Source organism: Oncorhynchus mykiss, chromosome 11 (assembly GCF_013265735.2).
Source record: "Oncorhynchus mykiss isolate Arlee chromosome 11, USDA_OmykA_1.1, whole genome shotgun sequence".
Taxonomy (NCBI): domain Eukaryota; kingdom Metazoa; phylum Chordata; class Actinopteri; order Salmoniformes; family Salmonidae; genus Oncorhynchus; species Oncorhynchus mykiss.
This window is the reverse complement of record NC_048575.1, coordinates 14372168-14396257: the sequence shown is the minus strand read 5'-3', so window position 1 is coordinate 14396257 and position 24090 is coordinate 14372168. Positions and strand designations below refer to the sequence as shown.

The following is a 24090-nucleotide window of genomic DNA, read 5'->3' as shown; positions in this document are numbered from 1 at the left end:
CCCTACAGAACAGTGGAGGCTGCGGAGGTGAGAACGGCTCATAATAATGGCTGGAACAGAGCGAATGGAATACCATCAAACACATAGAAACCGCTCCAGCCATTACCACGAACCAGTGCCTCCCAATTGAGGTGCCACCAACCTCCTGTGCTACAGAAGGCACTTACTGTTGATAAACCATCACACTGACGAGGTTAAACAAGATTGTCTAAATTAAATGAAGGGGTCATCAGAACACCTGACAGAAATGTATAGAAAACAAGGTAGATCCTGGTTTCTAGGAAGGAAAGGTTTGTTGTGAAGGAATGGTTAAGGACAACCTACGGTAGCCACTGAGGACGACATACATCACTATTCAGAGTATAGAAAGTGTTCAAATAGAAATGCCTAGAGAAAGTTGTCATCCTGAGGAGGAACATTGAACATCATGACAAAAACACCTTCATTTAAATATAAGAATCTCTTACAATCATTTAGGAAAAAATAAATAAAAATTGTTAACAAATTGCATCTTAGACTTATTAAAATGTACAATTTTCTTAGTGCACTTGAACAGATGATTTTTTTGTTCATTAATCATTTTAATAACAGTGATGAATGCTGATCAGGAGAAAGGTAGGGCAATAAGCACTTGTCTACACTTAAATGGGATACAAATTCAAACCAACAAGAAAAATAAAGTTCTCAAAAACAATCCCAATTCTGTACCGTCAGACAGACTGGTGTGTCTGGAAAACAAACAGTGAATTCGGAAAGAATTCAGACCCCTTAACTTTGTATATTTTGTTACAGCCTTATGTAAACATTGTCCCTCATCAATCTACACACAATACCCCATAATGACAAAGCGAAAACAGGTTTTTCAAATTTACCCGTGGTAAATTCAATTAATTGGACATGACTTGGAAAAGCACACACAGCTGTCTAAGGTCCCACAGTTGACAGTGCATGTCAGAGCAAAAATCAAGCCATGATGTCAAATGAATTGTCAGTAGACAGGATTGTGTCAAGGCACAAATCTGGGAAGGGTACAAAAACATTTCCACAGCGTTGAAGGTCCCCAAGAAGTGGGCTCAATCACTCTTAAATGGAAGAAGTTTGGAACCACCAACACTCTTCCTAGTGCTGGCCGCCCTGCCAAACTGAGCAATCAAGGGGAGACGGGCCTTGGTCAAAGAGGTGACCAAGAACCTGATGATCACTCTGACTGAGCTCCATAGTTCCTCTATGGAGATGGGAGAACCTTCCAGAAGGACAACCAGCTCTGCAGCACTCCGCCAATCTGGCCTTTATGGTAGAGTGGCCAGACGGAAGCCAATCCTTAGTAAAGGGCACATGACAGGCCGCTTGGAGTTTGCCAAAAGGCACCTAAAGGACTCAGACCATGAGAAACAACATTTTCTGGTCTGATGAAAACAAGATTGAACTTTTGGCCTGAATGCCAAGCGTCACGTCTGGAGGAAACCAGGCACTGCTCAACACCTGGCAAATACCATCCTTATGTTGAAGCATGACATTGTAGCATCATACCCAAGACTCGAAGCTGTAATCACTGCCAAAGGTGCTTCAAAAAAGTACAGAGTAAAGGGTCTGAATACTTATGTAAAAGTGATTTCTGTTTTTTTAATTTGTAATACATTTGCTTTGTCATTATGGGGTATTGTGTGTAGATTGAGGGGGGGAAAAAAACTAGAATAAGGCTGTAATGAAACAAAATTAGGAAAAAAGTCAAGGGGTCTGAATACTTTCAGGTTGCACTGTCAGATCAATAAATGCTATCATGTACCCTTTTGTATCAATCACTTTAGGAAATCGCCTCACTCTCGATCATAATCCGTGCTTCCCTTCAATCAAAAAGTGCACATCAAGTTACAGTGCACATCAAGTTACAGTGCACATCAAGTTACAGTGCACATCAAGTTACAGTGCACATCTCAAATCATGTTCAGTCAATCATAAGTAGGAAAAATCATTCATTGGTCCGATTATCAGCTTGAAAAAAAGCATAATAATCAGGTTTGGTTCATTCTGCTCTTGCCCCTTTTCTGCTTTGAATACACACACACAGCTTACTCACTGAAGTCAGATGACCAATTCATATAGTATGTGCTTGATACATCCTGTGTGAGAACTCTTATTGAACTGCCCCAAACACACATGAAAAAAGGGACTTAAGAGGAAAGTACTCAGTGCTATTGCAAGAGTAATACTGGAATCTGTAGGTCTCTACACACAGCCTAAAAAGCCACCAGGTGGCCACATAAGGTCTCCTGAGATCCAAATAGACCCCTCTGGCCACACCCTCAGAGGAACAATGAGGAACATTACGTTAAGTGCTCATATATTAAATGTTTGACATTTCTCAGGAAGGAGGGTTTAAAATAAATCTGTGCAAGAAGATAAAATGTACTACTACATTTACTAAAATGGAGTTAAGACCAAACATTCAACGGCATATCATTGACGGAACCAAATAATATGCTTAGAATGAATCAAACTGCAATGAATCCTTAAAAGTATATCTGGTGGTCACCGTAGTGTTTTGACTTGAAATCGGTTTGCCACATAGGAGTGTTACACATCCCCTGATTTCCAGTCAGGCAGTGGGTGCTTGGGAGTGTTTGTGTGTCTCTACATTGTGGCTTGGGAGTGTTTGTGTGTCTCTACATTGTGGCTTGGGAGTGTTTGTGTGTCTCTACATGATTCCACAGCAGGGCTCCTTGGTGTTGTTGGACGTGTCCTCCTCTGGGGCTCGTAGTTTGAGCAGGGGCGGGTCCCCACTGGCTGGAGTGAAGTACACAGCGCTGGGAAAGGCCACCTCTGTGCTGGGGGTCTCCTGGGCGGCTCGGGAGGGGGTCACCTCCTGCAGAGGGGTGGGAGAGGGAGGCTCCTCCTCTGAGGGAGGGAGTAGAGGTGGGGCGGGGTACTTGTTGAGCTTGGCCGCAGCCCGCTGGCGTTTCAGGTCAGCTAGAGTCTGGTGGGATTTCTCCAGGGTCATGTTGTCCCTTTCCTCCCCAGACCCTGAGGCAGGGCTCAGCTGGTAGGAGGCACTACGGTCCATCCGACCTCTACTCCACTGCTCCCCTGGGACAGACGCCGAGAGGGCAAGGGGCGTCCCACCGTTCCCCAGACTAGACTTCCTCTCCGCTCCCTCCTCATTCTCCAGCCTCGACATGGTACCTGCAGCCTGAGAAAGCCAGAGCAACAGAGTTAATATGACACAATCACCTATCAACTCTGAATCATATCCTCTATTCTCAATGTCGACTGAACATGGTAGCAGTTTGTCCTGGTGTTGTTGCTATGACAGAAGTAACAGTACAACTCACCATGGCAACGTGATGGTGGAGCTCGTTGTCCGTCTGTCTGTCCTCGTCGTCGTCCTGCGGCTCGGCCTGCCGGCCTCTCTCCTGCCACACCATGGCCTCCTTGTGGTGCTCCCGCCGGTACAGGCTGGAACGCTCGTTGACGCTCACACGCCGCACCACCTTACTGCTCATACAGGGGGCGACAGAGACACTGTAGACACAGCTACAAACTGACAAGAGGCTGAGGCTTTGCCTGTGTCTTAACAAAACCCTCATCTGCTCATAACCTTCCATCTTTAAACCTTGAACTAATCCTCTCTATTGTTCAACCCCCCCTCCCCACTCACCCTCTGCTGCCAGTGCTGGAGGCTCGTCTCTGCAAGGTGCCCTTGTGTCGGTCATGACTCTTCATGATTGCGTCGTGTTTGTGCTTCAGCTCCATCAGCTTGACTCTCACCTCCTCGTCAGCACACACATCTACCACAGACAGAAAACACAACGGAATCAGGACATGTCCTCCCCATACAGTTAACCCCCACCTCCTCGTCAGCACACACATCTACCACAGACAGAAAACACAACGGAGTCAGGACATGTCCTCCCCATACAGTTAACCCCCACCTCATCAGCACACACATCTACCACAGACAGAAAACACAACGGAGTCAGGACATGTCCTCCCCATACAGTTAACCCCCACCTCCTCGTCAGCACACACATCTACCACAGACAGAAAACACAACGGAGTCAGGACATGTCATCCCCATACAGTTAACCCCAACAACAACTGCTCCCTGGGCACCGATGACATCCATTAAGGCAGCTCCCCGCACCCCTCTGATTCAGAGGGGTAAATGCAGAAGACATTTCTGTCGAATCCTTCCCCATTCAGGCTTACATGTTGATACATGGTGATGCTGTGTGTGCCATCTTGGTCATCTACTGTATCTTAGTCTGCCTCTCTGACATTGACAAGCATTTCGCTACACCAACAATAACATCTGCTAAACGTGTATGTGACCAATAACATTTGATTTGAGGACTATTATCTATCAAGATAACAGGTAATAAGTCAACCTATACAAGAGTTCTGTGTCATTGCCCATCACATCCCCACAGTCTAACTACAGGATGTAAAAAATAAAATCATCTAAATTACCAGCACTTGACCCCCACTTCTAGCTCTGACTACTGACAGCTACGTTATTGAGGAAAGGTGTACTTTCTCTGCCTGTGATATGTGGTTGTCCCACCTAGCTATCTGAAGTCTCTCTGGTTAAGAGCGTCTGCTAAAAGACTTGAATGTAAACATGTGATGTTGTTACCCAGCGGCGTCTCTTCCAGGACAGACTTGGTGTTGAGACTGGCCCCATGAGCCACCAGCTGCTCCACCATCAGAATCTAGGGAAACAGACACGCCAGTACGTTCAGGTCAGTGAGCCAGCCATTTAGTATAACATGACCGTTGAGAAAAGGGGCTTCGTTCTAGCCTGTTCTCAGAGTGCTACAATACTGACCTGTCCCCAGCAGGAGGCGGCGTGGAGTGGTGTCCAGCCGTCCGTGTCCTTCTGCTCCACCTTGGCCCGGTGCTCCAGTAGCAGCTCCCCCACCAACAAGTAGCCGTTAGCCGCCGCTATGTGCAGCTGGAGGGGAATTGTTAGTCAACCTTTCATCCCAGTGGTGAAGTGAAGATATGATCATAATACAAGACTAGAAAATCTCCCCAGCCAGGTATGTTTTCAGGGTTACAGCAGGGGTATTCAAATCCAAAACCATGAGGTTCAGAGTACCGCTGGTTTTCTGTTCTACCTGATAATGAATTGTACCCACCTGGTGCCCAAATCTAAAATCAGTCCCTGATTAGAGGGGAAGAATACAAAAATTAAAAAACATCTATTTGAATGTGAGTGTCTCACTAGCGTGGCCCCGTTGTCATCCTGAGCGTTCAGGTCCGCTCCATTCTGAACCAGCACTCGAATATCTGTGAGCATATTCATCTCCTTAGCCCCACGACACCGGTTTATACGGTCCTGGGTTATACCTGCACAGACACACAGCAAGTCAGAGTTCTTCCACACTTCCACACAGAACATTGTTGATTTGACATGGACTGGGTTTAAGTAAGGCTCGTAGAGGGGATTGCAACTTCCAGGTACAGTTGAAGTCGGAAGTTTACATACACTTAGGTTGGAGTCACTAAAATTTTTCAACCACTCCACAAATGTCTTGTTAACAAACTATAGTTTTGGCAAGTTGGTTAGGACATCTACTTTGTACATGACAACTAATTTTTACAGCAATTGTTTATAGACAGATAGTTTCTCTTATTATTCACTGTATCACAATTCCAGTGAGTCAGAAGTTTACATACACTAAGTTGACTGTGCTTTTAAACAGCTTGGGAAATTCAAGAAAATTATGTCATGGCTTAAGAAGCTTCTGATAGGCTAATTGACATCATTTGAGTTAATTGGTGTACCTGTGGATGTATTTCAAGGCCTACCTTCAAACTACATGCCTCTTTGCTTGACATCATGGAAAAATCTAAAGAAAATCAGCCAAGACCTCAGAAAAAATAATTGTAGACCTCCACAAGTCTGGTTCATCCTTGGGAGCAATTTCCAAACGCATAAAGGTACCACGTCCATCTGTACAAACGGGGAGGCTTGCAAGCCAAAGGCTGCTGCACTTCACAAAATAGATGGCATCATGAGGTTGGAAAATTATGTGGATATATTGAAGCAACATCTCAAGACATGAGTAAGGAAGTTAAAGCTTGGTCGCAAATGGGTCTTCCAAATGGACAATGACCCCCAAGCATATTTCCAAAGTTGTGGCAAAATGGCTTAAGGACAACAGAGTCAAGGTTTTGGGAGGGGCCATCACAAAGCCCTGACCTCAATCCTATAGAAAATGTGTGGGCAGAACTGAAAAAAGCATGTGCGAGCAAGGAGGCCTACAAACTGACCAGCTCTGTCAGGAGGAATGGGCCAAAATTTACCCAACTTATTGTGGGAAACTTGTGGAAGGCTACCCAAAATGTTTGACCCAAGTTAAACAATTTAAAGGCGGGGGGATGAAAATGGCGCCGTAGAGAGAACACGGTGTTTCAGCGAGCTCTCGTGGCATTCGTAAATTTATATTTTTACATTAATCTCCTAACTTGAAAAAGTGGTAGAATTGGCTAAATAAGTTACCATATAATGAGTCTTGACGACTTTTTCGCAAAAATCTCCGACAACATGCCCAACAGAACTACTAAGAAGTCGACCAAAACCCCCACCCCTGTGGATGTGCATGAGGAGCTAGCTAACGTTAGCGAGGCTAGCACCATTGCGGATACAGGCACAATGGACCTGGTGATTCAAAAGATGACTGATAACATTACTAAAGTGATCGATGCTAAGATAAGAACGGTCTTGGAAGCAATAGCAGGCCATTCAGCTGAACTACAGAGGGTTGTGGAACGTGTTGTTGAGGCGGAAGGAAGAATTGATGCATGGAAACTTCAACTACATCTATGGACGCTAAGCTAAAAGCACTTGAGAAACAGGTGCGCGAAATGGCGGAGCACATTGACGACTTGGATAATCGAGGACGCAGATGCAATATTCGTGTTGTGGGACTCCCGGAAAATTCTGAAGGGACACGTTCAGTAAAATTCTTTGAGGAATGGATCCCTGGCTACCTACAAATGGACACTAAGGCTGGCCGTGTGAAGCTGGACAGAGCCCATCGCTCTCAAGCACCGATACCCGGTCCCAATCAGCGCCCACGGCCGGTGGTTATAAAGTTCCACAACTTCACCGACAAGCAGCGCGTCATGGATGCGGCTAGAAACATCGGCTCTGATGGTAGTCAACGTAAAAGTCCTAAGGTTTCATTCTTCAATGATTATTCCACGGCGGTTGTACGAAGACGCAAAGCGTTTGATGAGGCGAAGGCTCGACTCAGGAGAATGAAGATGGACTACGCACTGTTGTACCCGGCCACATTGAAGATTATGGTCAACGGATCACCTAAAAAGCTCTACACACCTGAAGAGGCTGCTGCGTTTATTGACTCTCTCGGGTAAATAACTTTTAAGCTGCACCTCAGCAGCATTGGATAACTTTGTTTATTTTTGGTTCAATCTGATCATGAAACAGTGACGTGAGTCCTCACGTACTTCGGCTCAGTAATATTCGTATCTTTATTATTTTTCTTGCTAAAGTAATAGCCGCTATAGCTCAGGCTGAGATATGTGTGAATCCATATTGGTGCCCAGGTTTGGTTTTAGGTGGAAGAGCCTCAATATTCTCCTATTGATTTTCTTTTCCATATATATAAAGGATGAGGCTATGGAGCGGCGATGCAGACTTAAGAGTCTACATTGGAGAGTTGAAATCCCCTGCATGTTAGCTAGTGGGAAAACCCCCTTTTGGATCTTTACATGTTTAATTTTTGGGTTTAGTATAGTTCGAGTTCAGGGTTCATATCGTTTGTTTATGCTCAGTGAGATGGAAGAGAGTTCAACACATGGAAAAAGGTACCACCCCACTTTTACAGTGGGATCCAGTCTGGATATTGAATGGTCAAGATACAATGGCAGGTAACGGACAGCGTGTATGTACATGGAACATTAGAGGGAGCCATAACCCCATTAAGAGGAAGAAGGTACTATCTTTTTTGAAAAAAGAAAATATTGATATTGCCCTGTTGCAAGAAACTCATTTGGATGATAAGGAGCACCTGAAATTACAACAAGGGGGGTTTGGTCAAGTGTTTTTCTCATCATTTACATCCAGAAGTAGAGGGGTAGCAATTCTGGTGAAAAATAACTTACCACTTAAGGTCTTGAATTGTGTGAAAGATACATTTGGTCGCTTTGTTATAATTAATGGTACTTTACAAGGGCATAACATTTCTATAATGAATATTTACTTCCCCCCCTGCTCACCCCTCTGATTTCCTCACTAAGGTTTTTCTAGACTTTTCAGAATTAAACTCGGACACTGCAGTGGTTGGAGGAGATTTTAACTGCTTGTTGAACCCCCTTATTGATAGGTTCCCCAGCGGTATAGCTTCACTCTCTCCTCAAGCTAAGTTACTTAAAGCTATTTGTGATGATCTGGGGTATGCGGATGTCTGGAGAGCTTTTCATCCCTCCAACAGAGTTCACTTTTTTCTCTGCACCTCATGGATGTCAGACTAGAATAGATTATTTTTTTGTGCCCAGGACGTCTCTGCAGTCTGTTCTATCCGCTAGGATAGGAAGCATAGTCATATCTGATCATGCTGAGGTGATCCTGGACATAAAACTCAACGGGGCATTCAATCGGTCAAGACATTGGAGGTTGAACACAACCATTTTTAAAGACCATACATTCACATATTTCATTAGAGTTTAAAGCATTTTTCTCTATTAACTCTCAATCAACAGATAACCCCTCGCTCCTTTGGGAAACCTGTAAAGCGTATGCCAGGGGTCTGATTATGTCATACACAGCTACTAAGAGATGGAAAAAGCGTGAAAAGCAAAAAATGTTAGAGGGTGAATTAGGAACTAAAGAGAAGGACTACATTAAAACGCCCACTCCTGCCCTATTAAAGGAAATATCAGTCATTAGATCAGCGTTAGACTCTCTCCTAACACAGGACGCTGAAAAGAAAATGAGATTTGTGAGGCAAAAGCTATATGAACATGGCGATAAGCCAGGAAAGTACTTGGCATACCTAGCTAAAAAGAGAGCTGACTCTCAGTCAATTGCTACTATTACTGACTCTGATGGTAATCATTTATATGAAAATAAATTGATAAGTGACTCATTTAAGAAATGTTATACAAATCTTTATGCCTCAGAACTGCCAAATGATGCACCCAAATTAATGGAGAACTTCTTTTGTAAGATTGAGCTCCCTACTATCTCCGAAGAGCAGCGGTCCCTCCTTAATGCCCCTATTACCAAGGAAGAGATAATGTTCGCAATTAAGAATCTGCAAAATGGTAAGGCCCCAGGACCAGACGGGTTTTGTAGTGAGTTCTATAAAGAGTTCCATGGCCTGATCCTTGAGCCATTGCGTGATATGTTTAATCACTCATTTTCAAATGACCAACTCCCTCAAACGCTGAGAGAAGCCAACATTTCACTTATTCTCAAAAAGGGAAAATGTCCAGAGTCTTGTTCCTCGTACAGACCAATTTCCCTTCTGAATGTGGATAGAAAATTGCTTTCTAAAATTCTAGCCACAAGATTAGAGGACTCACTGCCATTAATTGTAAAAGGAGACCAAACTGGCTTCATTAAGGGCCGTAAGTCATGCAACAATGTCAGGCGGCTTCTTAATGTAATTCAAGCTTACCAACAAAGTGCTGTGGATGGTCTGGTGCTCTCCCTAGATGCTGAGAAAGCATTTGATCGTGTGGAGTGGTCTTACCTATTATTTGCTCTAAATAAATTTGGTCTGGGCGACAACTTTATAAAATGGGTGAAAGTTTTATATGATGATCCTCAGGCTGCTGTCCTTAGTAATGGGCTACGGTCAAATAACTTCTCTATACACAGAGGTACCAGACAGGGCTGTCCTTTATCCCCCCTCCTCTTTGCACTCGTTATGGAACCACTGGCTGAGGCCATCAGGATAACGCCTGCTATACAGGGGCTGCTCATTGGTGATGTTCACCATAAAATAAGCTTGTATGCTGATGATGTCCTGATATTCATCTCTAGTCCCGAGACTTCAATTACAGCTCTTATTAATATTATTGAATTTATTCAGCGAATTCTCAGGCTACAAGATTAACCTAACTAAGTCAGAGGCTATGCCACTTGGTAGCCTGCACTCTGTACCTAATACTTCTCCCCCCTTCCCTTTTAAATGGTCTCCCTCAGGTTTCATGTATCTGGGTATATTTGTAACTCCTAAATTCCAGCAAATGTACAAAGCCAATTTTGTTCCCTTGTTTGATACAATAAGACAGGATCTGGAGCGCTGGAACTCTCTCCCAATTTCTTGGTTGGGTAGAATATCCCTCTTGAAAATTAACATTTTACCTAGACTACTTTACCCAATCCAAATGATCCCAGTATTACTCTCCAATAAGGTAATAAAGGATGTAAATGGATGGCTAAGTTCCTTTATATGGAGTAAACGCAAACCAAGACTTAAGATGGCAATATTGCAGCTGCCAAGTTCTATGGGCGGCTTGGACCTGCCCAATATCAGGTTCTATCAATGGTGTGCCCACCTTTGTTATATTTCTGACTGGATCACAAATGATGACTCCTCTATTTGGTTAGACATTGAGACTTCTCTTTCAAAATACCCCTTACAGGATCTTTTATTTTTCAGAAGTTTCAAGTCTGTAGAAGATCACTGCAATAATCCCGTTACACTTAACACACTCAAAGTATGGAGGTCAGTTCAACGCTTCCTGGGAAGGTCCAAACTAACCTCTGCTCTTACCCCAATTCTTAACAATCCAGATTTCAGTCCAGGATTGCTGGATGCCGGCTTTAACTCTTGGCTTAATAAGGGCATACGCAGGCTAAATGACTTATTTGTTGATAAGATTTTGTTGTCATTTGAGCAGATGGTCGAGAAATATCGACTCCCAAAGCAGGACTTTTTCCGCTTCCTACAAGTAAGACATTATATCCTGAAGAGCACCACCTTAATTGGTAACCCTGATGTGTCTGTCATTGAAAGAATGCTTTTTTTTCCCACAAAGGAAAATGTCTGTAAGTCTGTTTTATGATACTTTAAGGTCCCTTTCTGCTGTCAACACACAGAGGGTGAAACAAATGTGGGAGAAAGAATTGTCTGTTACTATTGACGAAGAGATGTGGGAGGACATTTGGAGATATGCAAAAACAATATCTATATGTAATCGTACTAGAGCAATCCAATTAAGAATAATACACAGATTGCATATCCCCAAATCGCAGACATGCTTTTAGCCCCACCTCCTCTTCCCCTCAGTGTCTTAAATGCAAAACTGATACAGGCACCCTAACACATTGTTTATGGTCATGTACCAAAATACAAAGATACTGGTCTGGTGTTCTGCAAGAAATTGAAAAGATCCTAGGGGTTGATCTAGAATTGGACCCAGTTTCTTTACTGTTAGGTCTCCCTAGTAGGCAGGTTACTTCTGTGGGTAAAAGGAGGCTTTACAACATCCTTACCTTCGCAGCGAGGAAAAACATCCTTTTACAGTGGATTAGTGATAAGTTTCCTTCTATTAAATATTGGCATAAGATACTATTTGAATGGGTGCCTCTGGAATATCTGACATGTACATTGCATTCTAAAACAGACCAGTTCTACAAAGTATGGGAACCTTATCTAAATTACCTAGAACCTGAGGTATCAGCTATTATGCTGCAAGGATTCTCGTAGAATGACGGGGATGTATGTATTTCAGAACTACACTGTACGTTCCATGTGTGGAACCTAACCTCTTGGTTTAAACTGAGCTTTTTTGTTTAATTTCTGTTTGTAAGTTTGTTTAAAATGTATGTATTGAGAGACGCAATGATGGTGATGGGGTGAGAGAAGCTTTCTGTGTGCTTTGTCTCTGTTGTTGTATCTCTTAATATGGGTGAAAATGGTAAAATTCCAATAAAAATACTGTTAAAAAAATAAATACTTTTTTTTTTAAAGGCAATGCTACCAAATACTCAAGCTGAAATAAATGGAGATCCTAACTGGCCTAAGACATGGAATTTTTACTAGGATTAAATGTCAGAAATTGTGAAAAAACTAAGTTTTAATGTATTTGGTTAAGGTGTATGTAAATGTCCAACTTCAACTGTAGCTATGGTTACAGGGTTGTGGCTAAGGGCTGTAGCCATGGTGAGAGGGTGAGTGTATGGTTAGAAATGTAAAGAGAGGATGAGTCTGGGGAGAAAAATCAGGTTGGTTTTTAGTCTCCCTACTGACCCTGCTCTGCCATGACCATCTCTAGCAGCTCCAGAGTGGCCTCGTCCTCACAAAGGTCATAGGGCATGTTGCCATCAGCGTTGACAGCCAGCAGCTCTGCTCCACTACACACAGACAAGGAGAACGTTACACCAGAAGCACACACATCGTTATCACAGCCTACTTGGAAATGATAAGGATGTCTGAACTCTACAATAGTGTCTGAAGAAAGGGAAGAAGTTGTTGAACTTCACCCAGAGGAATGGGTCAAAACTATTTGTACATTTTAAAGCCCTCCGCATTCTGCACAGTACATTGTAACTGTGTAGATTAGTGTGTCGTGTTGAGGTGTTTATGTGACTCACGACTGCACGAGGAGCTGCACCAGGTCTGTGTGTCCACAGGTGGCAGCAGCGTGAAGTGGCGTCCACAGCTCACTGTCACAGGCGTTCACACTGGCCCCGGCATCCAACAGACACTGTACCAGCTCCACAAAGTCATCAATGCAGCACTGCAGGGGGAACGCAGACAGACACACAACGGGCATCACACACACAACGGGCATAACACACACACACACAACGGGCATAACACACACACACACAACGGGCATAACACACACACACACACAACAGGCATAACACACACACGGGTTTACAGTCAACTGCAGAGTAAACTGAATTTGCACAGGTCCAGGCCTCCAGCCTTTTACTAAGTAAACACATTACATTTTTTCTGGAGGGGAGAAATACTTCATGACTATAAAGAGAGCACTGTGCTCTCTAGTGCCACTCTTACACATTTACAGTGTGTGTGTGTGTGGGGGGGGGGGGGGGGGGGGGGGGCTAACATGTACATGTAGGGTGTGTGTTTTACTTCTAAGGAGAGCAGTGTCTTTTCTTGTTGGTAGACGTTTCCAAACATCACAGTAGAGCTTTGAAGGGGGTGGGGGGGGGGGTCACAATCTATCCTTCCCAACAGTCTAGGAATGTAAGAGCCAGCCCAAAGCAGAGCAGCAGTTATATGTCTAGCTCTAGAAGCAGTGTGAAAACATTCTACAGTGTTTACATAAACTGTGATTTTTAGATCGACACCCCACAGACAGACAGTACTTACAGTGTTGAGAACCACACTAAACATAAAAAACACACACAGGGTGACCAAGCGGGCAGACGTCGGACTGTGTGTGCGCGAGCGCATGTGTACCTGGTGAAGGGCAGTGAGTCCGTCCTCGTTGTACAGATCTGGACTGACTCCACCGTTCAGCAGCTCCCTCACTGCAGAGAAACACATGGCCATTATTCACTAGAACTCCAGTAAGTCACACTATGAATCTTAGTTAAGTGATATTGCCCGAGAAGCCGGTGTTTGGAGGATATTGGACCAAGTCGAGAGACAGCAAGGTTTATGCAAATCTCTGCTGTTGGAAACCAAATACTAGTCTTCAAATCAAATTGTATTGGTCGCATACACATATTTAGCAGATGTTATTGCGGGTGTAGGGAAATGCTTGTGCTCCTAGCGCCAACAGTGCAGTAACATCTAACAATAAACAATCCACACAATATACATGTCTTAAAAAAATAGGAAATAATGTCTAGATGAGTTTTACAGTGGAGATCAACTTTTAGGAATTGTCTGTCTCTGGCTGGGCTGATGAGACAGTGGATTTCACAGTGAAATGGAACACTAATGTGTTACAGAGTCATAGCTTTAGGCGCTGGTAACTTGTCAAATAGAAATTGTCTGGAATGTGGTTTTAACCAATCAGAATGCAGGATTTGACCCACCTGTTGTATACATTTCAGATAACCTCTGCTCTTGCAATGCAATCAAAAGTTTCCGCTATAATTAGCCATAATCAGGTGTGCTAACAATAGCACCATTGAAACCAAACGCCCGTTCTGATAAGCCTAAAAGTATGATGCGTCTCACGTACAATATGCATGAATGATTTCTTGTGTAACTTGTGTTTATAGAGCGGTCGTGCTGTGCAACTGCCCTGCCACTATTCATGTTACTTTGAAGAACAGCAGCCATGAAAAACAACAGTGAGTGTTAACTACAGGCTTTTCTAAGGGGTAGTGGGAATTCCTTTGGTAGAATAAAACCTATATGGCCCGTTTCCCAGACATGGATTATCCTAAACCTAATCCTGGATTTAAAAGCACTTTTAATGAAGAGATTCTCCATTGAGCATGCTTTTTTAACCCAAGACTAGGCTTAAAATGGGTTTCTGAAACCGTCCCATAGTGGTGTGCTGACTGACTCACCCTCCTCCAGGTCATTGCGGGCTGCAGCCTCCAGCAGAGTGATGTTGTTGGGGAAGACCACCCTGCGCGTGCGCCCCTTCTTGTTGCTTTTCTGGCCGGCCTTACCCGCGCTGCGGGCCATGTCCTTGTCCATCTGGGCCCAGCCTTTTAGCTGCTGGGCGCGCCGCTTCTGGGCATGCTTCAAGCGCTCCGTGGCGCTCAGACGCCCAATCGTGGCCATCTCACCGAGCAGCTCGCCGTGCTCCGCCATGCCACACCAATGCCCACCCCCTCCCCCCTCTGTTGTCCTGTTTCACTGGTCTGATCTGGTTCTGGATTTTAGCAGTAGAAAGTGAAGAAAAATTACTTTGAACCATATTTCAGTCCTTAAATCCATATCGCCGCTAAAAAAAAGATTATAAATCGATATAGTTCCATTATAAATCGCTACTTTCGATTTGTAATGTATTTTTCTTGCTAGGAAGCGTTAGCTAGCACTCGTCATCCTATAACTGGTTCTCCATCTTCTTAAATAATGAGCCAACATGTTCACAGCACTTATTTCCATGAATGATCGAAACTCATTTTATCATGCTTTCTCTAGACTCTCTGCAGCCGACATGTGGTGAGCAATATGTTTGGAACATCAAATGCCAATAAAAATCACAGTATCAAATCACAATAATCATGAGAAACACCATACATATCGGCGCCTAAGTATTGTATCGTCAGATCCCTGTATATTAAAAAAAAACGAAATAATTTAAAAAAAAATGAAAAACAATATCAATGAGGTAAAAACATTTTTTAAATAAAGACATTTGAACTAATACTGCACAGAACCTTAATTCAGAGTGCAATAGTACGAGAGAATGGAAGGGCAGAGGTTGGTCAGAGGTGGGGGCTGCATGGGATTGGATCACTTGTCAGTCTTCTAGTCCTGTAATAGGCCAGTGCAGGTGGTGCTTCAGAAACCAGGAAGAGTCCGGCATCAAGGCGTCTCAAGGATCCATTGTGCTGCTGAGAATACATAACATTCTACCTCCCTCCCCTGACACCTGGAGACAGAGAGAGTTCACTGTTACCGTAATGTACACAATCTTGAACCAGTCCCACTCTCTTTCCCTGCCTGAGGAAACCAGAGATGGGACGCCATTCATTAATGATTGACACACCCTGCCTGCCCTGCGCAGCACCACCTCGGCTTCAGCACAGCACGCTCTGTGGTTGGTTAGTGTGAGAGGACGGATCAGGGAGGGATGTTGTAGGGTGGTAATTAGTTGGGTTGTAGTACTTGACACTTGTTTGGGTGCTAAGTGCTAGGCTAACAGTGGCCCTTCTGGCTGTCCTCCCTGTTTATCCAGGTATGTAGCATCTCACACCTGTTTCGCAATATTTTCTGTATTAGGAGGACATGTCATTTTTTGAATGGTTTTCCCCTGCTATGCCCCGACTGGTAGGGCCTGCTCCTCTCGACAGTTGAAGGTGCCCTGCCCAGTTGATAATTGCCTCGAAACTGAACCTAAACCATAACTAATTTCACACACACAGTATAACAGATTAAATTAATGAAGTAGTAGAGATGTGATGATACCAGTATCACAATAGTTTTCAGTGGCAAAAATGTAAACATGAAGCAGACCTCAATCATTGTCCCTTTAATAACATGCTGTATGTAACATATTGTGCTGTAGTTTAGAAAATAAATACATGTGACTCTGGATGACAACATAATGATGACTGGTGTTATGTGAATATGGTAGACTGCTAGTGTAGTGATGACTGGTGTTATGTGAATATGGTAGACTGCTAGTGTACTGATGACTGGTGTTATGTGAATATGGTAGACTGCTAGTGTACTGATGACTGGTGTTATGTGAATATGGTAGACTGCTAGTGTAGTGATGACTGGTGTTGAGAAGCAGACCTCACTCATTGTCCCTTTAATAACATGCTGTATGCAACATTTTGTGCTGTAGTTTAGAAAATAAATACATGTGACTCTGGATGACAACATAATGATGTTTGTTTCCAATATTAGGGCTGTTCTCCTAAAGACGTTAAATCAGCTTTGTTTTTTTGTTTCCTTGCCACGATACTAACTCGTATCGCGATACTGGTATCGCCCCGGCCATACACGCCAGCCGCTCTTTCCAGGCACCTCATCCATTATTTAGCCTGGCCTGTGAGTCGCTGAGAGGAAGGTCAACTAGACGCACTCAGGGAGACCGAGATAGCAGGCAGGACCAGGGAAACAACTCCAAACTGAGGTCTACCTGAGGGGTGGACGAGGACAATACATCAAAGATCTGGCAGGACCAGGGAAACAACTCCACACTGAGGCCTACCTGAGGGGTGGACGAGGACAATACATCAAAGATCTGTCAGGACCAGGGAAACAACTCCAAACTGAGGTCTACCTGAGGGGTGGACGAGGACAATACATCAAAGATCTGGCAGGACCAGGGAAACAACTCCAAACTGAGGCCTACCTGAGGGGTGGATGAGGACAATACATCAAAGATCTGGCAGGACCAGGGAAACAACTCCAAACTGAGGCCTACCTGAGGGCTGGACGAGGACAATACATCAAAGATCTGTCAGGACCAGGGAAACAACTCCAAACTGAGGCCTACCTGAGGGGTGGACGAGGACAATACATAAAAGATCTGGCAGGACCAGGGAAACAACTCCAAACTGAGGTCTACCTGAGGGGTGGACGAGGACAATACATCAAAATCTGGCAGGACCAGGGAAACAACTCCAAACTGAGGTCTACCTGAGGGGTGGACGAGGACAATACATCAAAGATCTGTCAGGACCAGGGAAACAACTCCAAACTGAGGTCTACCTGAGGGGTGGACGAGGACAATACATCAAAGATCTGGCAGTATGAAGACAAGCTGTTCCTGACACCCTCCTCTGCAGATGGCAAGACACTTCATAATAAGTAGACTTGCTTTAGGGACACTTTTGTCACTGTGGCCACAAACTATATTTAGGATGACCTGGCCATTGTCAGCTCCCAGACCACAGTGTAAGGATTTCCTTGGATTCAGAATGTTTACTCACACTCACACTCTAATAAAGTGTCCCCGTCAGGGCACATGAAACACACAGCATACTGGTATTCCCCCCCCCAGAGAACTGAACTGCTTCCTACCTACTTGTTCTTCCTTCAACAGCACCTACAGACTGACTAAGCAGCCGTATACACACACAAACCAGCTGCTGACGCATAGGCTAACAGGCTATAGGCTAAATCACCATGGTAAACCAGTCAACTGTGGCGGTCTAGTGTCCACACACCACAGAACAGTTTGTAATCAGTGAGCATTAAGTAGCGTAACCCTTCAAGGCCTACTTCCCCACCACAGTGAACACAGAGAGAGAAGACTCATCCTTTACAGACACTTAAGGAGATTTGGAAGAGGAATGGAGAGAGGCCATGTCCCCCACAATCCCTTTAGGGACTTTACTTCAGGAGCAGAAGAAAGCACTGTAAACAATTTAAAAACAAACCACAATGCCACCGAAATAAAACCGCAATCAGCGTTTACAAAATACAGCACCACACCAGTTGTATGCCTATATTTTAAATCAACTTTTTGCATTGAAAACAGTGATGTAGACATGAGAACTACTGGTCTTCATGTCCATGTGTTTGTCCTCAATCCCACAACCTTGTTCATAAAACCGGTTTACTGTGTTTGCTGTTCGCACTAGGAACACACACCATGTGAACCAGGGATTTAATAACTTTCTATGCATGCGTGTCATCACCCATCTTTGTGCCCCTCTGTACTGCTGAAAGTCATGAGCCTGTTCAATTGCAGAGTGAATACTGATCTGTGTGAGCCTGACAGAAGTGCATGTGTCTGCATGTCTACATCTTTGCACGTTATGTTGGCCTAAATCAAAAAACCGCTAACTTCCCCTTCCTGCCTAATCTCACGGTCTTTGGCTGACAGTTCTCCCAGTAATGCTGTCAATCAACATGGAGATAAACCCCTTCACCTCTTATCATTACAGTGGGGCAAAAAAGTATTTAGTCAGCCACCAATTGTGCAAGTTCTCCCACTTAAAGATGAGAGGCCTGTAATTTTCATCATAGGTACACTTCAACTATGACAGACAAAATTAGAGAGAAAAAAAAATCCAGAAAATCACATTGTAGGATTTTGTTATGAATTTATTTGCAAATTATGGTGGAAAATATGTATTTGGTCACCTACAAACAAGCAAGATTTCTGGCTCTCACAGACCTGTAACTTCTTCTTTAAGAGGCTCCTCTGTCCTCCACTCGTTACCTGTATTAATGGCACCTGTTTGAACTTGTTATCAGTATAAAAGACACCTGTCCACAACCTCAAATAGTCACACTCCAAACTCCACTATGGCCAAGACCAAAGAGCTGTCAAAGGACACCAGAAACAAAATTGTAGACCTGCACCAGGCTGGGAAGACTGAATCTGCAATAGGTAAGCAGCTTGGTTTGAAGAAATCAACTGTGGGAGCAATTATTAGGAAATGGAAGACATACAAGACCACTGATAATCTCCCTCGATCTGGGGCTCCACGCAAGATCTCACCCCGTGGGGTCAAAATGATCACAAGAACGGTGAGCAAAAATCCCAGAACCACACGGGGGGACCTAGTGAATGACCTGCAGAGAGCTGGGACCAAAGTAACAAAGCCTACCATCAGTAACACACTACGCCGCCAGGGACTCAAATCCTGCAGCGCCAGACGTGTCCCCCTGCTTAAGCCAGTACATGTCCATGCCCGTCTGAAGTTTGCTAGAGAGCATTTGGATGATCCAGAAGAAGATTGGGGGAATGTCATATGGTCAGATGAAACCAAAATATAACTTTTTGGTAAAAACTCAACTCGTCGTGTTTGGAGGACAAAGAATGCTGAGTTGCATCCAAATAACACCATACCTACTGTGAAGCATGGGGGTGGAAACATCATGCTTTGGGGCTGTTTTTCTGCAAAGGGACCAGGACGACTGATCTGTGTAAAGGAAAGAATGAATGGGGCCATGTATCGTGAGATTTTGAGTGAAAACCTCCTTCCATCAGCAAGGGCATTGAAGATGAAACGTGGCTGGGTCTTTCAGCATGACAATGATCCCAAACACACCGCCCGGGCAACGAAGGAGTGGCTTCGTAAGAAGCATTTCAAGGTCCTGGAGTGGCCTAGCCAGTCTCCAGATCTCAACCCCATAGAAAATCTTTGGAGGGAGTTGAAAGTCCGTGTTGCCCAGCAACAGCCCCAAAACATCACTGCTCTAGAGGAGATCTGCATGGAGGAATGGGCCAAAATACCAGCAACAGTGTGTGAAAACCTTGTCAAGACATACAGAAAACGTTCGACCTCTGTCATTGCCAACAAAGGGTATATAACAAAGTATTGAGATAAACTTTTGTTATTGACCAAATACTTATTTTCCACCATAATTTGCAAATAAATTCATAACAAAATCCTATAATGTGATTTTCTGGATTTTTTTTCTAATTTTGTCTGTCATAGTTGAAGTGTACCTATGATGAAAATGACAGGCCTCATCTTTTTAAGTGGGAGAACTTGCACAATTGGTGGCTGACTAAATACTTTTTTGCCCCACTGTATCTGTATCTCAGTTCATGAATGCAACCAGGCATACTTCCAGATAGTAAAAAAAAAAAAGTATTCTGGCAGCAAGCAGATGACAGTTTATCATACCTTTTAAAAATGGGTGCCACTAGGTAGGCCTACTGAAAGTTTGACATGTCACTCCCTAACCAGTAGGTATTCAAGTTAGTATAGGAATGCGTCAGGTTGGGCATCACCGGCAGGAGTGGAAAAAAACCCTGGAGGCGTTGGTTCTACTTTTTTTAAATAAAGAAGCTTTTTATTTGATTCCATTGTCCTCCATGTGTTGCTGAATCTCCTCTCTACCTCAGTAGTACACACTACCAGCTTATAGGCTTCTGGGTGGCCTAGTTTGCTCATCTGCATTCTTCATGTATCATCAGTGTACTTTGAGTTTGGTCGGTGAATGCTTGGAACTTAACATGAGCCACCTTGTCAATGACTCAGCCTGGACAGGGAGGGCCGGTGGTTCTGTGGAACAAATCCCTCAGTGACTGGCCCTCACTATGAATACTCACACAAAAATATTTGTTTTCTGTGGTTTAGTCCCCAAGAGAAAAAGCAAATGACTTACACATTTGTGCATACATGAGTTACAGAGTAAGGCCTATAGAGTAAGGCCTATAGAGTAAGGTATTCAAAGGGACTTTATAGGCCAAAAACAGGGATTACTGTGAACCTGTGTTCCACATAGGCCTAGTAACAAACAGGCCTAAGTATTGGTTAGGGAGACAAATTTTATCTAAAAATGGGTTTGAAATCTGATTAAAGCAGCCTTATAGGCGATAATGATAAATCCAGCAACATATCAATTGGTAGTGGTAGTTGACCATACATGTTGGCTAGATTTAGATTGGGCCTAAATAGTATTCCTGTCCCATCAGAGGACAGGAAGAACCAACCCCATGTACATTGTATCCCTGGCTTTTATATAGGCTAACAATGCTGAATCAATGGTGTTCTTGAATGATCCTGCCACCTGAACTACTGCCCAGTTGTCTAATCTCCTGGTCAATTTTCCGAAAGGCCTCCCCCCCATCCCCAGCTTTAAAATGATTTAATGAGCAACTAACACATGACACTTCAGAAGTCCTGTCATGTTGTGGACTGGAGTGACCTTTAGCCATGTTAGACACAATCACTCAGCCTTCTGAGGCTACAGGGGAAGACAGGCGGAGGAAGACAGACGGGAGAGCAGAGGGAAATTAAGGCAAGAGGATGTGGAGGAAAGACAGTGATGGAGGTAAAGAGGAATGGGAAGGCAGGAGGGAGACAAACCCAAAGGCAATATGTTAATGGGTTTCGTTCAGTAGGTGGCAAAAAAATAAGAGGAAATGTCAAAGTCAGGGTGCAGTAGTTATGAACTCCTTCAAGGCTTATCAGCCCAACCGTCTCACTGTCTTATCATTAGGCTATACAGTAGTTAGAGATGGATAAGTGACAGCCAGATTTGTGAAGGCTATATGGCTCCTCTGAAAACTGAACATTGTCCCCAGCAGTTAGGTCTACATCGATAGGCAGAGAAAAGCGGAGCTAGTATTGTTTATCATATGGTTGGATAAGACGTTTGGTTAGGTATGGTTCTCTCTCCTTGCTGTATGAAATCTGTATTGTTCAGACAACATAACAACCTTAAAGTGGCAAGATCCTCTTTCAAAAGAGTTAGCAAGATTTAAAGTCAACCAAAAACCAGTCAGCCACAGAGCAGAAGTTTACGTAGGCCAGTGTGTGTACCATGTTGCAATGTGGCCTAAACTATTGTGTTAATCTCCAGAATCTTTGATAGTGTACACATGTGAGTGCAGCAGCGTGTACTACTCAAGTTCATGCAGTAGGTGTAACCTCTACCTCTGCCAGATCTCTCTAAAGTACAATAAGAAATGTGACCCGCTTCCTCTCTTTCAATAGACTTTCTTCATGAAAACAAAATCAAATGCTAACTTATGCAAATCCAGGGAAATAGGAACCACTATGACCAGTATCATAAATGTTTGCTGCACGGACATTAAGTGTAGGGACAGCCAACATAAGGTGCAAAGTGCGATTGTCATTTTCATTTTATAACATTAATTCTAGGCCTGATATCCTGTTGGTCCTTGACACACACAAATATAATGCACCAAAACTTAATACAGTCAGACCTGGAAAAGAACGCATGGACAAGATACATAAATGCAATAAGACTTGAATTTCAATTCTAAAGTAAGGCATTAAAATGTATACATCTATCTATGCTTATTTACTTGGTACCTGGCAAAACAACAGTCTTGCAGTGCTAGCCTACTGAAAAATGCTTTAAGTAACTTGTTGCATGAATAGAACATGTTAACAACTGTCTACAATCATGTAACAAGTTATCCTCCTAAAATAACAGGAAATGTCTGATGACTGACCAATACATTACAAACTTTGAATAGTAAGCAAGCAGAATCATTATGAATAATATGTTTCACAGTGTGTAGATGTTAGCAGATTTAATTAGCACGCTACAGGTAAGAGACTAGCATGCTAGGTGCCAGGTTACACTACACGCAGTAAGTAGCTAGGTAGCTAGCTATCTAGTTCAGCCAAAAGTCTAAATCTAATCCTCCAGTCACATAAAACTATGCAGCTGGTTAGCTGACGTACTAAATTAAATTTGGTCATCGGCAAACGTTTCTACATCGCTTATCATAAACGACCTGCTACATCAAACATACCGCTCGCTCTCCGTGGCCAACCTGTGCGTCATTGCCATTTTGTAATGCCTTCCATGCAAATTAATTAGGAAACCAAGGTATCGCTAGGCTGCTAACACAACTCACTTACCTAACCTCATTCAGTCGCGGTAAAAGTTTGCTTTGCGTAGCTCAAATGTCGACTTTCAAATGTATTGGCGATGAAAAACAAAGCATGTTGCTTACCTATGGAGTTCATTCAGTCTGACAGAAGCGCGAGCTCGTGTTCTCAGCCCGTCTGAAACCGATCAGCTGCTTTCTGTCCCCAACGCCAGCTCTCCAATGTTTCTCCAGCCCTCCGGGGAAATGCTTCTCCATAACAACCGCTGCGCTGTCATATTCTTCTTCTTCTTTTTAAGGTTGTTTGGCAGAATACACCTATTGGTGTAGGTCAATTGCCGCCATCTACTGCACCGGGTATTGAAACAAAATATATTTAATTGCGGGATGGGGTGGGAACACGAGGCTATACAATTTTTTTTTAAACATCTCACTCCTTCAGTCACAGTTCAAATCCCATCCATAAACAGGCTCGGGTGCATGTGAAGATGGAGCATTCATCGACAGCATTCCTTGTAATGCCTCTGCTGTTAAAAAAAAAATAAAAAAAATAAAAGTCCTTCCACTAGTTCTTCCAAAGTTCTTCCACTCTTCTCACCGCCTCCGGATAGGACATGCTGGACAGTCCATATTCTTACCGCCTCAGTCTCCTTCACCCTAACAGGACACTTCAGAAATTCGGGTGCATGTTCACCAACGCAATTACAGAAGCTTCCCGAGTGGCGCAGTGGTCTAAGGAAATGCATCGCAGTGCTAGAGGCGTCACTACAGTCCCTGGTTTGATTCCAGGCTGTATCCCAACCAGCCGTAATTGGGAGTCCCATAGTGTGCCGCACAATTGGCCCAGCGTGTTAGGGTTTGGCCGGGGAAGGCCGTCATTGTAAATAAGAATTTGTTCTTCGCTGATTTGCCTAGTTAAATAAAGGTAAAATAAAAATGTGGCTCAGCTGGCATACGATACCCCGCTCATCTACATACACGTGACCAAATATTTTGCATTTGTCACACTGCGTGGGTTTTGGGCATGAAGGCTCTCACAGGGTATCACATAAAATCAAAATACACAGGTGAAGAGAGAAGAGACTTCATATATATATACATTTTTTTAACTATAGAATGGATGGAGTGGGCTTATTCGCGCCTTCTACTACGCGGGTCAGTCGGTGTGCACCAACCACTTGATCCAATTCTTCACATATATCCTTTGATTTC

The 24090-nt window shown here is 43.6% G+C and overlaps 1 protein-coding gene across 3 annotated transcripts; it reads right to left on the bottom strand.

The window, feature by feature from the left end:
- Positions 1–1351: 1351 nt before the first annotated feature.
- LOC110535311 (protein phosphatase 1 regulatory subunit 16A) lies at positions 1352–23625 on the bottom strand. Of its 3 annotated transcripts, none has more exons than XM_036934947.1 (12): positions 23005–23625; positions 16741–17315; positions 14486–15522; positions 13419–13489; positions 12578–12723; positions 12234–12337; positions 5225–5349; positions 4826–4951; positions 4634–4709; positions 3656–3785; positions 3330–3492; positions 1352–3187 (listed from the first exon to the last, which is right to left on the bottom strand). In XM_036934947.1, the coding sequence occupies exons 3-12, from the start codon at positions 14733–14735 to the stop codon at positions 2696–2698; spliced, it is 1683 nt and encodes a 560-aa protein (XP_036790842.1). In that variant the 5' UTR covers positions 14736–15522; positions 16741–17315; positions 23005–23625; the 3' UTR covers positions 1352–2695. The 3 variants fall into 3 exon arrangements, with proteins under 3 accessions (XP_036790842.1, XP_036790841.1, XP_036790840.1); XM_036934946.1 differs by lacking the exon at positions 16741–17315 and having other exon boundaries at positions 14486–14796; positions 15308–15522; XM_036934945.1 differs by lacking the exon at positions 16741–17315.
- Positions 23626–24090: the final 465 nt, after the last annotated feature.

Excerpts from the sequence above, each read along its gene's own strand:
- LOC110535311 (XM_036934947.1), bottom strand. The coding sequence starts at position 14,735 with ATGGCGGAGCACGGCGAGCTGCTCGGTGAGATGGCCACGATTGGGCGT. Across the intron at positions 12,338-12,577 it reads GTGCAGCTCCTCGTGCAGTC|TGGAGCAGAGCTGCTGGCTG; the intron begins GTGAGTCACATA and ends GTCTGTGTGTAG. Across the intron at positions 3,786-4,633 it reads CCTGGAAGAGACGCCGCTGG|ATGTGTGTGCTGACGAGGAG; the intron begins GTAACAACATCA and ends TGTCTGTGGTAG.